At 38.9% G+C, this 15,590-nt stretch overlaps 2 protein-coding genes across 2 annotated transcripts; both read left to right on the top strand.

The window, feature by feature from the left end:
- Nucleotides 1-1,530: 1,530 nt before the first annotated feature.
- LOC123983159 (aquaporin-8-like) lies at nucleotides 1,531-8,859 on the top strand. Its single transcript, XM_046069296.1, has 5 exons — nucleotides 1,531-1,796; nucleotides 2,353-2,479; nucleotides 7,129-7,337; nucleotides 8,290-8,424; nucleotides 8,775-8,859. Exons 1-5 carry the CDS (start codon nucleotides 1,531-1,533, stop codon nucleotides 8,815-8,817), a joined length of 780 nt encoding a protein of 259 aa, XP_045925252.1. The 3' UTR covers nucleotides 8,818-8,859.
- Nucleotides 8,860-12,130: 3,271 nt separating this feature from the next.
- Nucleotides 12,131-15,557, top strand: aqp8a.2 (aquaporin 8a, tandem duplicate 2). Its single transcript, XM_046068190.1, has 5 exons — nucleotides 12,131-12,390; nucleotides 12,524-12,650; nucleotides 14,050-14,264; nucleotides 15,089-15,223; nucleotides 15,301-15,557. Exons 1-5 carry the CDS (start codon nucleotides 12,131-12,133, stop codon nucleotides 15,344-15,346), a joined length of 783 nt encoding a protein of 260 aa, XP_045924146.1. The 3' UTR covers nucleotides 15,347-15,557.
- The last annotated feature ends 33 nt before the right edge of the window (nucleotides 15,558-15,590 follow it).

The raw sequence follows: 15,590 nt of genomic DNA, 5'->3' as shown, positions 1-15,590 counted from the left end.
GATGGTGCTGAGGATAAAACACGTGCTTTTGGTGTGAGAGACCTGGGTTCAGTTCTCCACCATGACACATCCACCAATGTGTCCCTGCAAGACAATTGACCTGTAGTTTCTCCAGAGGTGTGCGATCTCATATATAGAAATTGTAAGATGCTTTGGATAAAGGCATCAGCTAAATGAATAAACGTAATTTAGAAGCTAAAAGCCAGATGTTACTTTCTTACTTTCTGTAGGTGGCCAGAAATACGACTCCAATTAAATACTAATGTTGCTCCCTACATGTTGGAAGGACAAATGTTTGCTAACAAGTGGTGGAAAGTAAGTTTACATGATCAAGTACCGTACTTTAGTGTAATTTTTAGGTACTTGTACTTTGAGTGTTTTTATTTATTTTGAAAGCTAGTTGTTTTGCAAATTACTATGTTCATTCAAAATAGACAGGTTATATCACAATTTTCTCTACAGATAGCCTATTAAATATTAAACTGACATGTCAGGTAAAAACTAAAGCCAATAACGACCCTTGGCATCCATCTGATAACTGATAATAAACACGTGTGGAGGAGGGTTGTTGTCAGGGCTGCAGATATCACTGCAGCCACTGTGGGCGTGTCTTCTATGTTTTTGATGGTATATATTCCATATTTAAGCATCTAAATTTTGGAGGCAAATGTTTTACTTTTAACTCCACCACATTTGTTTGATAGCTTTAGTTACTTTGCAAATGTAGATTACGTTTTTTGTGGAAAAGACTTAACCGATGTCCACTTCAAGGGACATGAAAAAATATTACATCCTAATTACTTAAATTATGTTAAAAAATGAAAAGATTTTTCATAAACATATATTATTATAGATTAAGCTAAGATGTAATTCTATAAAGTTATTAAAAATTAGCCCCACATTTACAAACATTAAAGTACACATTAATGCATTGCTAATATAACAGTAATATAATATATATAATTCTGCATAAGAAGTACTTTTACTTTTGGTACTTTAAGTATATTTTAATTCTAATTACTGTTGTACTTTTGCTTGAGTAAGATATTGAATGCAGGGCTTTTACTTTTAACAGAGTATTTTCAGACCTTTTCTATTTTAATTTAGATTTGATCTTAGACTTCCAAGGGTCTCAAAGAAAATCAGTTATTGCAGGTTTAACATTAAAAGAAAGTTTACACACTCTTCAGCTTTGTAAAAAGTGGTTTTACTGATGTGGTATCAGTTAAAACAAGTGTTGCTGTTGAGTGATAAGATACCCCTCATCCTTATCTGTATGTGTGTGTGTGTGTGTGTGTGTGTGTGTGTGTGTGTTGTCTTACTCTCACAACAGTGCTAATAATTTTATGAGCTTCACAGGACTGAGTGTGGGGAGTATAAACAATTGCAGGAAGGTGTGGCATCAGAGACTTCACAAATGGGGATGTCCCTTTGTCATCACCCAAAGAATGGCTCATATAGACGCACTGTACATTCAGACTGTGGTCCACCAGGGGAACAAGTGAATCTGACAGACACGGGGTAGAAAGTATGTCTGAAACCAAGACAGAGGTCTTTACGATAGCTGAGACGGTGGAACCGGCAGTGGAAAAGTACATGAGCGACACAAATAAGAAGAGATGCATCTTTGAGCAGTATTTGCAGCCCTGCCTGGCTGAGCTGTTTGGGACGTGCCTGTTTGTGTTTTCGGGGTGTGCGTCTGTTATTGGTGATGTGGGGACACTTGGTGTCCTCCAGCCTGCTGTGGCACATGGACTGGCGTTAGGAGTGCTGATCATGGTGTTCGGTCAAATTAGGTAAAAAATAATGACATTCTGTTTTGTTGTATGTTTTAAATGCTTGATGTTGTATGTTTTTGAGCTGGCCAATAATTTCTTGTTTTTACAACATAAGAAGGTCTCTGGAACCTGTAAACTCTATTTTTAAAGGTGATAAATTATTATTTACAAGACTGCCTTGTAAAAGGGACTGTCTCAATGGGACTTGTCTGTAAAAATAAAGGTTAAATAAAAAATATACATATTATTATTTTTATTATTATTATGGTAGCTTGCTCTTAATTTCCTGCCAAAACGTCTTATTTAAAGTGAGTTTGCCTCAACATGTGAATGAGTTTACTTTATTTTAGACAGCATTAGATACATTGGCAAACACCGTAGAGTGGGCTATAGTTTCAAATAGTGTCTTATGATTCACTCACCGACTTGTTCTATTTGATAGATAAAGTTAATACAAATTCAAAGAATCATTTGCACATTCTGTTTATGCCGTGTCGAATGGATGGGTGTTGTTATTAACAGTTCATATCATCCTTTGAGAGACAAAGAGTGAAGTTCCCTATGTTTATTGCAGTGGGGGGCACTTTAACCCTGCGGTATCTCTGAGCGTTTACCTGTGTGGAGGGATGGAGCTTCTTCTCCTGCTGCCTTATGTCCTAGCTCAGATGTTGGGAGGGATTACTGGTGCTTTTTTGGCCAAGGTAAGAAGGAACTATAGAAACCAAACAAACATGAAACTACTCATGTCAAGTTAAAATTTGATTGTACCAGGTGAAATTTATTTCGACTGACTAAATCAAACCTATGCGATAATACATTAAAATACTGGATAATAAATGCTAATCTACAGTTATCTCTTCATAGTGATTTAGTTAATCAACATTTAGAGAAAAGTTAAAACAATAGATTATGAATCAAAATAAGTATAGCTTAATGTCTCAAAATCTTGACATAGTAATTGAATTTTTTTTTTTTAATGTTTCCCTTGTTTGTCTAAAGACCCCCAGACTATGAGACAAAACAACACTCTTTCTTTTTCTCCTGCTACATCTTTCAGTAAAATTGTGTGCAAACATGTCGCTTGAATTTGGCTCCTTTCTTGACGTCATGAATGGGTCTGTTGAGCATAGGACCTCCTCCAGCCCTTCAGCACAGCCATGCTGCCTAGTGTCGCATAGCCAGACCTATCTCCACGCTTCATTTCAGAACTGTGCCTGTCAGTGCTCGATCCATGCCGCCTGTCGGATCCGTTCTATGGATGTGTTATTTTCGTTTGTTCCACCAGAGACTTTGACAGCTGTCCATGTGAGGCCGTCATAGTTGGGATATCTTTTTCACAGAAATATCTTCATTTGATCATTTGTTGAACTAGGGGTAGGATCTGCTGTTGCAAGTGTTGTACTAATGTTTACTCACTTTCTGAAATAAATGGAAATCATGTCCTGCAGTTAATGGAGCATATGAACTCAACATTCTGTCACCACAGCACCAAACAGTCACATTACTTTACTATCAGTACTGCTATCAATAAGAGCATCAGTCTATCATAACGTCGTACTGGAAAATATGTAATGAGATTATACATATTTAAATATGTAGTAATATATTATGAATTTATTTTAAAAAAAAAACAAACAAACATGTTTTTCTATTTATTTCAGCTGTAATATTTATACCACAACACATCACGTAACAAAGGCGTTAAAGAGACAGGAGCTAAAACTGATTTCTCACAGAGGGTGAAAAGAGGTGCTGAAGCAATGGACAGTAGGGGAGACCGGGTACTGTTGTAACACTTTTGGCTTCAGCAACTATAACTCACTGAATTTTGTCGCTAGAGTTCATAAACTTTTACACAAAGTAACCACATTTGTTTACTACAAATGACACCAATTCAATCCTCGTATTCAATACAAGAATATCTACAAGACCTTGTGAGTTGTTGTCAAATACATGGTGTACCTTTGTTACAATCCGCCCCAATACCGGGGTAGGTTATACCACATGCTGGGGTAAGTTGTAACAATTACACAAAAGAATCAAAAATGGATGCCACATATGATATGCTTCAAAAACAGGTTTACTGACATAAAAGAACAATGTCTCACTCCCTCTCTGGAACAGACTGTCTGATTAACTCGTGTGTGTATATGCAAATGTGTCTACTTGAACAAACTTACTTAACAGTATACTTGATAAACATATTACAATTTCTAACAAAAAACAATATCTGTGTGCGTGTGTGTCTTCTTAATCAGAGTCACAGTGCTGACAAATTAATGTCGGTAATCCTGGAGTGCAGGCAAGGTGGGCCCAGAGACTGCATCGGGCACATGGCTCCATGCAAACAACACAAATGTTTTCCTCATCTGAGATGTCAGAATCCTCACCAACATTTCTTGCCTTTATTCTTACCTAAGATGCTCTGTCTTTTCTTTCCTCTTCCCTGTTGTTCTTCCATCAGTGCTTATTTCACTGGTGTATCAGTGAATATTTCAGACCACCTTTTCTTCCTGATCCTGCCAATTGTTTTTCTTGGCCCTGCTTTTGTAAAAGGCAGCGTGGCTGAAGGACTGAATACCTGACCCAAAGACAACCCTGAGGTGCCTGGCTCATCTGGAGCACAGGACATGGTGACATTGTGAATTGCAGAGGAGCCAGACGTAACCAGGTAGGTTGGAGGAGAGAAGGTCATCCCCAGGTCAGTTTGAGGAGAGGAGGTCATCCCAGAGTGAGTTGGAGGAGAGTCCAGCTGGAAAGCTCCAGATGTCAATGAGGTACCTGGGTCAGGCCGATCAGTGACCTGTGAGGGTGCATAGTCACACTCCTGAAAAATGTCAGGGTTGAAGGACCAAATACCTGTTGATTCAAAACCAGCTTGAATGTTTTTGGGGATGCCGCTCTTCACAATACTTGGAATATCATATATGTAATCGTCTTGGCAGGATTCATCTTCATCCACGCATCTCTTGCAGTGTTCACCATTTTCTTAAATGGGCCGTAGACACTGCGATCCAGTGGCTGAAGCTTGTTGCTGTAGTGTGGCGGGAAGGTAAGTAGCACAATCCCCTTTTCTTTGCAGAAATTGATAGCTTTTACTGATATATGACAGTGATTATCCAGCAAAAACAAAACCTTCTTGTCTGGGCTGACCTTTGTGTGTTTTGCAAAGTGATCAAGGAATAACAGGAAGTCTTCCTCTTGCATCCATCCTGAGGCGTTTCCGCTTCCAGCACTCCCCATTGGGCCACTCTGAAATACGTAGTCCTTGTAACGTTTACGGGGAAATACAAAGAAGGGGGGAATTGCATTTCCCAGTCCTTGCACAGTGCATGCTACTAGTGTTGTAGTACTCAAGACCGGTCTTTGTCTTAAGACCACTTTTTGATGGTCTTGGTCTCGTCTTGGACTCCCCCGCCTTTGTACTCGGTCTTGTCTCGGTCTCGGACATTGAGGACTCGGAATTTTATTTCAAGACCAGTCAAGACCATAAATTTGGGAATATAAAAAAATTGCTTTTGCATTGTCTGATTTGTTAACATCCCAACTTTGATTGGAAGTAAAATGTATTGCTTCAAATACAACCAGTAACCCTAAAACATGTGTTGTTAATGACTGTCACCCCTCCCTGTGATGCTTACGTTGATTTCAGCTCTTAGTGTTTGTATGTGGGTGTTTTAATGGGAATGTGGATCTTTCAGATCAATTTGAGAAGTACCTATGATCTCGTTCCACATTTTATTGTGTGCCATGCAATGCAGGGAACTGTTCTTGGTCTTGACTCGGTCTTACCCTCCCTCGGTCTTCGTCTCGACTGCTCTCAGCCCCTAAATGTCTTGGTCTTGTCTCGGTCTTGATAAACTCTGGTCTTGGTCTTGACTTGGTCTCGGTTTGGGCGGTCTTGACTACAACACTACATGCTACTGACACAAGCACACCTCTCTCACCTGATGTCATCGCACCCACCTGCTTGACTCCACGACGTGCAACAACACGGTCTGGTAACTGGACTGTTCCACATGTCACCCCCATCAAAGTTGTATCTCTCAATGACCTGTCTGAGGCTGTTGAAGAAACGTTCCACATTTATGGGGTTAAAACTTGTGGCCTGTGTAAGGCTGGTTGCCTCTGGACTGAAGAATGTGAACCAGTCAGGCCCTATCATCTGCTTCTCACCCCATGTTTGTGGGTATTTGAGGTTATACTTTACAGCCAGTTCATATGCAAACGTTCTGACCTAAAAGAAAGTGAAATAGAAAACCTGACTAAATAGAAAAAAAATCTATTTATCTGGCACCTATACTAGTGTTCGATTTTACTCTGGTCTCCAGTAGCTAACCTTTCGTATGCTTACCTCACGTGGAGTCAATAAATAATACAGGTCTGCTGCCTGACTCAAATAGTCTGCCAACACTTTCTCCTGCTCTTCAGAGAAAACTCTGTTGCTGCTCCTGTAACCTACACTGGGAAGATCACTGGACCCCTTGTCTCTCGGCTTCTGCAGTGATTTGCAGTATCTGCTCAGTGTTACATGACAGATCCCATGTGCCTTCGCAGCTGATGTGACTGACTTGCCCTTCTAACATGAGTCAAACAATTTTATGTGCAATAGTATAGATACTAGACAAAAATTAGTCTTGGTCAAAAACTTTACTTTCTTACGTCAAAATCATTTTTTTCTCTATAAATTCACAATTTGACGGTTTCCAGACCTGACAACCACCATGCGGTATCAGGGAGGAAGTAGGTAAATACTGAAATGATCACATGACTCCTGTCTTATCTCTAAGTGGTGGAAATGGTGGTGTTACAACTCTCCCCGTGTTACAACCATTCCCGATCTCCCCTATGAGAAAAGAATGTGTTTTGAACATGCAAAGCAAGATTTTCTAGTATACCCCCAAAATAAGACTATGAACCTGAAAATGAGCATAATATGGGACCTTTAATATCTCATCTTTCTGATGAAGCAAGTCAACATTTTGTCCTTATCCTCATTATTCTAACTTTTTTCTTGAAATCTTGACTCAACAAAAGTCACCTACATAACGTTATGTGACTTAAAACTTTAATTTACTCAACATTGACGTAGTTTAACATGGGACACAAACCTCGGTCTCTCGGGTGAAACTCTGTATGTTTTTTATATTACATAACCTGACTTCCTCCTTTGCTCCCGTCATAATTAGAGTGGCTTTAATAATAATAATTTAATAATTTTCTGGTGAGGTTAAGCTGGCTTTGTTGGGTGGAAAATAATTAAAAAGGAGAAAATAAATGAAAACGATTCACTCTAGTCATGTTTATCTTGCACAAGATCACATATATATCAAATTTATTTTACTTTCAGGCAATGTACCCTGCTAATATGTTCGCTGCTTCCCTTGGAGGAGCCTTTGAAGTAGTCAACAATGACCTGGGTAAAACCACTCTGGCAGAGATAATTATGACCCTGTTCCTCACCATGGTGGTGTGCATGGGGGCCATCAACAGCCGAACCAGCTCACCGTTTGCTCCTTTCTGCATTGGCCTCACTGTGACAGCCAACATATTTGCTGGGTAAGCAGTCATCCCCAACGTCATCAACATATTTTAAGTGTGTCTAATTATCTCCAGGAGACTTCCTAGGAAAATAAGTTTCCAAGAGATAAATTATGGACCCATAAAAAGAGAAAGTGTTAATGTTTTATTTCCCTACAAGGTCTAAGGTCAGGATGAAATTCTGGTGGAAAAATGCTAAATACCTGTTGTTGGCCTAAAAGTAGTGAAATCTAAATATACTAAAAATACTCGGTATCAAAAAATTATATGTTGAATCTAAATTCCCCCTATACTAATAAACACCTCAAATGACCATAAAAAAGAAACAACAACCCACCACGTGTGTTGATTATCAGTTATCAGATGGATGCCAAGGGTCACTATTGGTGTCGGTTTTAAACTTGATAGGTCTGATTGACTGTTAGTGGACATGTTAATGTGCAAAACAACTAGTAAATATAGTTGTCAGATAAATATAGTGGAGTAAAAAGTACAATAGTTCTCTCTGAAATGTAGTGAACTACTACACTAAGTAGCATGAAATTAAAATAATCTATGTAAGTATAGGACTTGAGTAGATGTGGGCCTACTTAGTTATTTTCCACTGTTAAATTAAACACTTGCATTCTAGATACTGTCTAATTAATATGTTTTTGTTTGTATGTGTTCATTTCTCACCCCAGTGTTACCTAGTGCATTATGAGGCTTAAAGTTTGTCCTTAATAATAAGTACCATTCAGAGACAGGGGCCATAGGTTGGGGATGAAGCATTAGGTACTGGATTGTCAGTTACAAAAAAAATAAAATAAATAATATCATAACATTTTGTCTCATGCTGATCCATTTTGGATGTCTCTGTTCCTGCAAAGGTAACTGCAACTTCCAAAATGAGCAGCATACTGTTGAGCTGCGTCACTTTGGTCAGCAGTGTGTGTGTTACAGTGTTAGTGTGCGCTGGCTGTTGTTTCAGAGGGATGGTGTCTGGAGCCTGTATGAACCCTGCTCGAGCTTTTGGTCCTGCAGCGGCTGCGAACCACTGGAACCATCACTGGGTCTACTGGGTTGGACCCATTTGCGGTGCACTGATCACTGTCAGTTTCATCAGGTATGCGTACTTCAGTACACAGTGGTAGTTTAGGAAGAGACCACACATTTTCTACATCTACTATTTAAAAGGCTTCCTAAATGGTAAACAGTGCATATTTGTAGCACCTTTCTAGTTCTTCCAACCACTCAAAGCACGTTACAATACATGTCACAATTGTTTTATGAGGAAGGAAAGGTACTTAGTGTGTTTGTCAGACCTCAACGATACACAATTTGCATCTCTTTGTAGTAATTTTGCACCTGTGCCGGATGGTCCTTCTTAATTCTTAATAGATTAAATCATTCTCTGTACTGTTGTCATTGACCAATAATGATCAGTTCACTAATTGAAGTGCCATTCTTTTGCAGGCTGTTGTTTGGTGACCATAAGACTCGAATTGTGTTGAAGTGAATGTCTAATTTATTAAAGAGGAAGAGAGAGAGGACACCCGACTGACATGTTGACAGCTTTTCTATTTGGATGGTCACATGTTACTCAAAAATTAACTGTAATATTGAAATTTGCCATCAAAATGAGTCCTTGAGTCCTGTCCTTGGACCAGCTACAATTGTTGGCTCCTACTCAATTACATGTTTGTATTTCATAATTCAATAAAGTGTTTCATATGATGTTGATCTGATAGCTACTCCTAGCTTTAACTGCCCGTATTTGATGACTGCTTTTGATAATAAATTTCATACATGAAATCTCGTACAAATTGCCACACTTGCTGTTATCTATTTAGTCATTCAGTCAGTCTTTTTATTGCCCTTGGTCAAAGTCCTGAATGGAAAACCATGCTTTGATAGCTTTATTACTATTGTTATTACAAGGACACGGCACTGCGGGCACACCACATGGCACACCACAATGTGGCCTACAATAAAGCTAGATTAGAATCATAAACTGGTGAGAGATCAGCTGAAACGCTGCAATAAGTTAAAAGGAAATTCTTGTATTCCAGACTATACACATCCTAAAAATATGGATGATGGTTACAATAACGATGACAATGGATCATTAGCACTGCCAACCTATCCATGCATGTAGTGTACATGAGCAAGGCTGTAGAAATCAATCATGAAAACATGTAGCATGTATTGCATCATAAAAAAAGTAAATGTAATGTAAATTGTAAATATGCTGCAGTATATGAAAATGTATTTTTATGAGTGAGTAAAAAGTCACATGTAAAAACAGGTGTCACTAGAATTCAGATCGTTTAATTAAGTAAAAGTAGTGCACTGCAATGTAATAATACTCCAAAAGTCCTCCATTCAAAAACTCAGTTAAGCATAAGCACAGAAGTATTATAAGCCTAAATATACTAACGTAACAAAAGTACCCACTATGCAGAAAAGATGATGGTAGATGGGGTTGTATTATACATAATGTATTATAGATGAATATGAAAATAATCTGTAAGTAGACTTTTACTGTTGGAGTTGGATAAATAGGAGCTAATTTTGACTACTTAATATACACCACCACCAATATCATAAATACATTTCTGTCTGTAACTGGGTTATTAAAACCTTATTTTCTTTAACAAGTTAAAGAAAGTGTGCAGTAATAATATTTTAAACTGTTATTAATTTAAATCAATTACTTTAACAATGTTCTTTCACTTGCTGCACTAGAATTATGTAAACTGAAACTTTATTTTGGAACGTAGTCCAGTGAAGAGGTTTTTCAATGAAAATTTCCATCAATCCTTCATCTAGAACTGCTTATCTGTGCAGGGGTGCAGGAGGGGCCAATCACAGCTGACATTGGGCGATAGATGACTTGATAAGAAGGAATGAATAGATAGCATGAACTAAGAAAATTCCTTTAGTACCACTGCTTGGTGTTTTGATGATGGTGGTGGAGAGCGCTGCCTGACATATCTCCCGAAGGTGTACAATTACCTGATATCTGGTGACTGTCACGGCCAAAGTGTATGATTTACAACATTTTCATCCACATCAAAGTATTCAGGAACCCCTTCTTCTCTATATGTAAGCATGCGCATTCTTTCTTTCTTATAGTTTAGTACTCTAAATACTCAGATGTTTTCCTTAAGTAAAAGTACCTGTAAAACAATGTAAAAATTGTTATTTACAAGGAAAATTCCGGCATTCAAAATGTTACTCAAGTATAAGCACTAAATTATTATCATTAAAGTGTTTCAAAAAGTAAAAAAAGTACAATTTTGCAAAAAAAATGGTCCCATTGAGTGTTTTTATAAATGACATTATTCAATCGTTGATGCAGTAATGTACATGTAGCATTTTATTGTGGTAGCTGGTCGATTTACTTTTTACTACTTTCTATACACTAGTGCAGTGGCTTGCAACCTAGGGGTCTGGTCCCCTCCAAAGGTTTAAATGATAAATATGTGGGGTCGTGAGATGACTAATTTGGCAGGTTAATGGGACAGGGGGGAATAAAAAGTTCTGCTACAGAAATCTGTATTAATCTTTTAGACTTTTGTGAAGCATTGTTTAATTTCACCTCTTTGGGCCTCAAACAGTTCTTCAAATGAAACCATGTAATAAGTTTGGAGGGGTTTCATTCTCACTGATGCAAATTAAACGAATGCACTGCAAAATTATTTCCTGGTTGTATACGTGTATGTATATATGTATATAAATAACTATATATTATACATATGTTTATTTTATATGTTACCATATTCTACATTGAAATATCTGCTAAGTTCTATGTGTATAGCATGAAGGGACTAGAAACTTTTATTTTGTTGTGCAACCTTGTGTTGTATAATGATAAATAAACTACCTTGATACCTTGAAATGTCTCTTTATTGGAACTGCTAACAACTCATTAACATCTGAAATGTGACAAGGGGCCCCAACTAAACACTGCTTTATTGTTAGGGGAAACAAGCCAAAAAAGTAGGGAAACGCTAGTTAAATCTTTTACAAAGTGTAAAAGGTTTAAAAATATAAAATGTTAATCTGCAAAGTGACGTGTGACTAAAGCTGTTAAATAAATGTAGATGAGTAAAATGTACAACATATCATGCAGAATTATAAAGTAGCATAAAATGGAAATATGCATAAATTATAGTCATAGTCAAGTACAATACTGTAAAATGTACTTGGTAAATGTACGTAGTTACTTGAGTGTCAAATAAATAAGTACTGAGTCTAATATAATCTAATGTTCACATGAGTGTAACACATTTAGGTGTAGAGTGAGGAGTGCATGAAGGCACTAACCGATACTGAGTATGTGTAAAGTCTATGATCCAGATCTATCTTATCTATTTAAGATACTGTAGGGAATGCCTCTGCATCTGATGATGATAAATAAAATGCACTTCTTAACTCCATGGACTGAAGTCCACCTTGAACACCTCAAGTATTGTTTAAAACCTTATCATCCATTTTACAAAAGGTCATTTTGAGGACTGGATTACCTGGCCTGACTCCACTTGAAGACGGAGGTGGGCAGGTGTCAAGGAACGTGTTTGGGTGGGGATTGTATTGATATAATGAATCTTAGTAACCTTCACCTTAAAAGTTTTATGACTTGTAATGCAATTCCAGGTTTAGTGTACTAGCTGCTGGTTATAAATAACAACAACACCTTGCAGTGCCTTCGGCTTTAATCTGTAGACTGCGTCAGGCACAGCTGCAGGTTCTCTAGGTGTAGAGTGTCTGTGAAAATCATCCTGGGACAGAAATCTCTAATAGGCAAAAGTCAGAGACTAGCAACAATGGGAGTAGAGAAAATGGAAATGGAAGACACCAGCTCTACTTTGATGGAGAAGAGCAAGAAGCCACCTGTGTCCAAACCTCCCAACAAATATGAGACACTGTTCCAGCCCTGCCTGGCCGAGATAGTGGGGACCATGTTCTTTGTTTTCATTGGCTGCGTGTCTGTCATCGAGAATGTGCCAGCAGCTGGACGGCTGCAGCCAGCCCTGGTGCATGGACTGGCTGTGGCAGTGATGGTGGCGGTCATGGATAACATCAGGTAATTGGTGTTAACTAGTTTGAAGTAGAGTCAGATTATGTGTTTTCCCATGGCCTCTGGGATGAATCATATATTTTGAGCTGGACGGGTGTTCGCAGATCTCACCTTTTCTCTGCTGCTTCTCTGCCTCCAGTGGCTCCCATTTCAACCCTCCCTTCACTATTGCCATCTACCTGTGTGGAGGCATGGAGTTAATGATGGTGGGACCCTACATCATCAGCCAGCTGATTGGAGGGGTGTTGGGAGCTGGAATGTCCAAGGTCAGTGAACTGCACACTATTCTATCATTCTAGGTTGTCAAATGCTGCCTCTTGGTCAGTGGCCCTCCGCTTAATTTCTGGACACGTTCATCATCAAAGTCAGAGGGTTTAGCACGAAAGTTCACTTGTGGATGACGTGAGGTGGATTGGATGAATGGGACAAACAAAGACAGGACTTTAACCGAGGAGACTGCTGCTGTGTGAAACTGAAAGTCCATCCATCTTCATCCACTTATCCGGGATCGTGTCGCGGGGGGAGCAGCTCCAGCAAGGGACCCCAAACTTCTTTTTCCCGATCCACATTAACCAGCTCTGACTGGGGGATCCTGAGGTGTTCCCAGGCCAGTGTGGAGATATAATCTCTCCACCTAGTCCTGGGTCTTCCTCGAGGCCTCCTCCCAGCTGGACGTGCCTGGATCACCTCCCTAGGGAGGCGTCCAGGAGGCATCCTTACCAGATGCCCAAACCACCTCAACTGGCTCCTTTCAACGCAAAGGAGCAGCGGCTCTACTCTGAGCTCCTCACGGATGGCCCTCACCCTCACCACTCTCACCCTATCTCTAAGAGAGACACCAGCCACCTGCCTAAGGTACCCGCAAAACTGAAAGTAAATTATTTATTTTAAGTAGACTACCTAGGCCTTATGTTGCCTGTGTAAGTGGACTACAACGTCAGGTACGTAACGTAACTATTTTCCTTAACTTAACCAAGTTCTGTGCCTAAACTTAAACAAAGTTCAACAGTTTCACAACCTTAACTATACACGTTTTATTTTGAAAGTCTAACCGGATGTTGCATATTATTATTATTGCTAACTTGACCGGACGCAATATTATGTAGCTATTGTTGCTAACTTGACCGCTTAGCCCTGCACTTTGAGATTTGATGCGAGAGGGGCACATACAGTATTTCACAAAAGTGAACACACCCCTCACACTTTACTACGATGTAAAGTAGTGAGTGTACAGCTTGTATAACAGCGTAAATTTGCTGTCCCCTCAAAATAATGCATCACACAGCCTAAACGGTCTAAACCGTTGGCAACAAAAGTGAGATACACCCCTAAGTGAAAACGTCCACATTGGACCCAATTAGCCATTTTCCCTCCCCGGTGTCATGTGACTCGTTGCTGTACACTCACTACTTTACATTTCTTCAGTGTCGTCACATGAAAAGATATAATCAAATATTTACAAAAATGTGAGGATGTACTCACTTTTGTGAGATACTGTGGGCCTACCCAGAGAATCATAGTTTGAAACGGAGGACCACGAACTAAGCGGCAGTGTTTGAAGCGTTGGGAGTGGGACCGGGTTGCATTCAGCCTCTTTTGCACACACTTAAATATATTTAATCTAATTAAAGGTGACCATAAAATCCTCAATAACACATTTCATAGCTGATGACCCCCGCAGAACGCTACTTAAACGCCACAGGAGCTGCGTTTGATATCCTCAAGTCACAAAGCCAGCTGTCTGGAGCCATCTTTGGAGAGGTGGCCATGACCTGCTTGGTCACCATGGTGGTGCTGCTGGTGGCGGTGAACGGAAAGACGAAAACCCCGCTGGCTCCTTTCCTGGTGGGCTGTACCGTCATCATTAACGTCCTGGCAGGGTGAGATAAAAGGACGATGGCGTGATGTGCCTCAACAGTTGGTTGTGTCAGCAGTGCACTGTGTTAAACATACACCAAACCCCGACGTTAATGACATTTAATTCAAAGTAAAAAACTAGTAAAGTCAAAAAGTAAAGTAAGAAACTAAAAAAAAGTTTCATAAAAGGAAATAAAAAGCATGCAAATAAAAGAATCAAACATTAAAGTTAGTCTGAGTATGTTTAGGCTACAAGTAGGCCTACATTAAAGGTGTGGTGATAAAGATGTCCCTCAGAAAAATTGTTTTTTATTTATATTAGCCGATTTATTTTATTTGAAAGGCAGTTATTGATTTAACTTGATTTAATCTTGTCCAACGCCTTATTTATTTTTTGCGAAATTATTACATTGTTTGATTATTTCAAATTAAAATTATTTGAAGATTATTTAAAAATGATTATTTAGTTAAGTATTTCAAAATCAACCACTAAACACTAAACGGAATAGCCTACATTGATTTAAAATGCTAGTTTATGCAGCACATGAATTCTGTTTTCGTTGTCATTCTTTTTAATTTAATATACAGTAATTTATAGGCTATTATTACGGTTTTTAGTCTTATTTTTTAATATTTCCTGAACCACCCGAAGAATTTCAAATGGTGTAACAATTCCTGATTCAGTGTTTAATATTCAAATACATTTATTTCAAAATAATCACATAGGCTATTACGAATTCCTATATGTAGGCTTTGTGTTTTGTTACCACAGCTGTACCATGACTTTGGCAGACTAAAATTTCAAATCGTTTTAATATTTAAACTTTCTTGCCCCTTGTCGGTGCAGGGGTGATGTATCAGGAACGTGTCTGAACCCGGCCAGGGCTTTTGGTCCAGCCCTGATGACCAACTACTGGACATATCACTGGGTTTACTGGGTGGGCCCCATAGGAGGAGGTCTTGTGGCCGCTGCTCTGCTCAGGTAAGTGAAGCGTGATAGACGAGCGAGTCTATGACTGAATATAGCACCAGACTCACTGTGCCACTCTTTTGTTGCAGGCTCATTCTCGGTGATGATAAGTTACGAGTCGTTATGAAATCCTAACAGTCTCTTTTGTGCGTTTATTACCATCCATGGGACAACATAAACCTATAAACATTGTATGTCTCGGCATGTGAGTGGATACTTTTGATCATGTCATAATGCCATGAGGTCAGCTTGATGCTGAAGTTTTCTTTTTCATGTAAAACTGTGGGATAACTGTGTGGATTTGTCAGGATGAAATAAAGATTAACAAACATAGAGAAGATCTCTTTATTTGTTCCCATGCCTATAAAAAACTAAAAAC

The sequence above is a fragment of the Micropterus dolomieu genome, linkage group LG14, assembly GCF_021292245.1.
Source record: "Micropterus dolomieu isolate WLL.071019.BEF.003 ecotype Adirondacks linkage group LG14, ASM2129224v1, whole genome shotgun sequence".
Classification (NCBI taxonomy): Eukaryota; Metazoa; Chordata; class Actinopteri; order Centrarchiformes; family Centrarchidae; genus Micropterus; species Micropterus dolomieu.
The sequence above is the reverse complement of the archived record's forward strand: the minus strand, read 5'-3'. Positions and strand labels throughout refer to the sequence as shown.

Bases quoted from the DNA above. Each gene is read 5' to 3' on its own strand.
- LOC123983159 (XM_046069296.1), top strand. From the start codon at position 1,531: ATGTCTGAAACCAAGACAGAGGTCTTTACGATAGCTGAGACGGTGGAA. The intron at 1,797-2,352 runs GTAAAAAATAAT...TGTTTATTGCAG, and splicing joins ATGGTGTTCGGTCAAATTAG to TGGGGGGCACTTTAACCCTG. The intron at 2,480-7,128 runs GTAAGAAGGAAC...TTTTACTTTCAG, and splicing joins CTGGTGCTTTTTTGGCCAAG to GCAATGTACCCTGCTAATAT.
- aqp8a.2 (XM_046068190.1), top strand. From the start codon at position 12,131: ATGGGAGTAGAGAAAATGGAAATGGAAGACACCAGCTCTACTTTGATG. The intron at 12,391-12,523 runs GTAATTGGTGTT...CTCTGCCTCCAG, and splicing joins GCGGTCATGGATAACATCAG to TGGCTCCCATTTCAACCCTC. The intron at 12,651-14,049 runs GTCAGTGAACTG...CACATTTCATAG, and splicing joins TGGGAGCTGGAATGTCCAAG to CTGATGACCCCCGCAGAACG.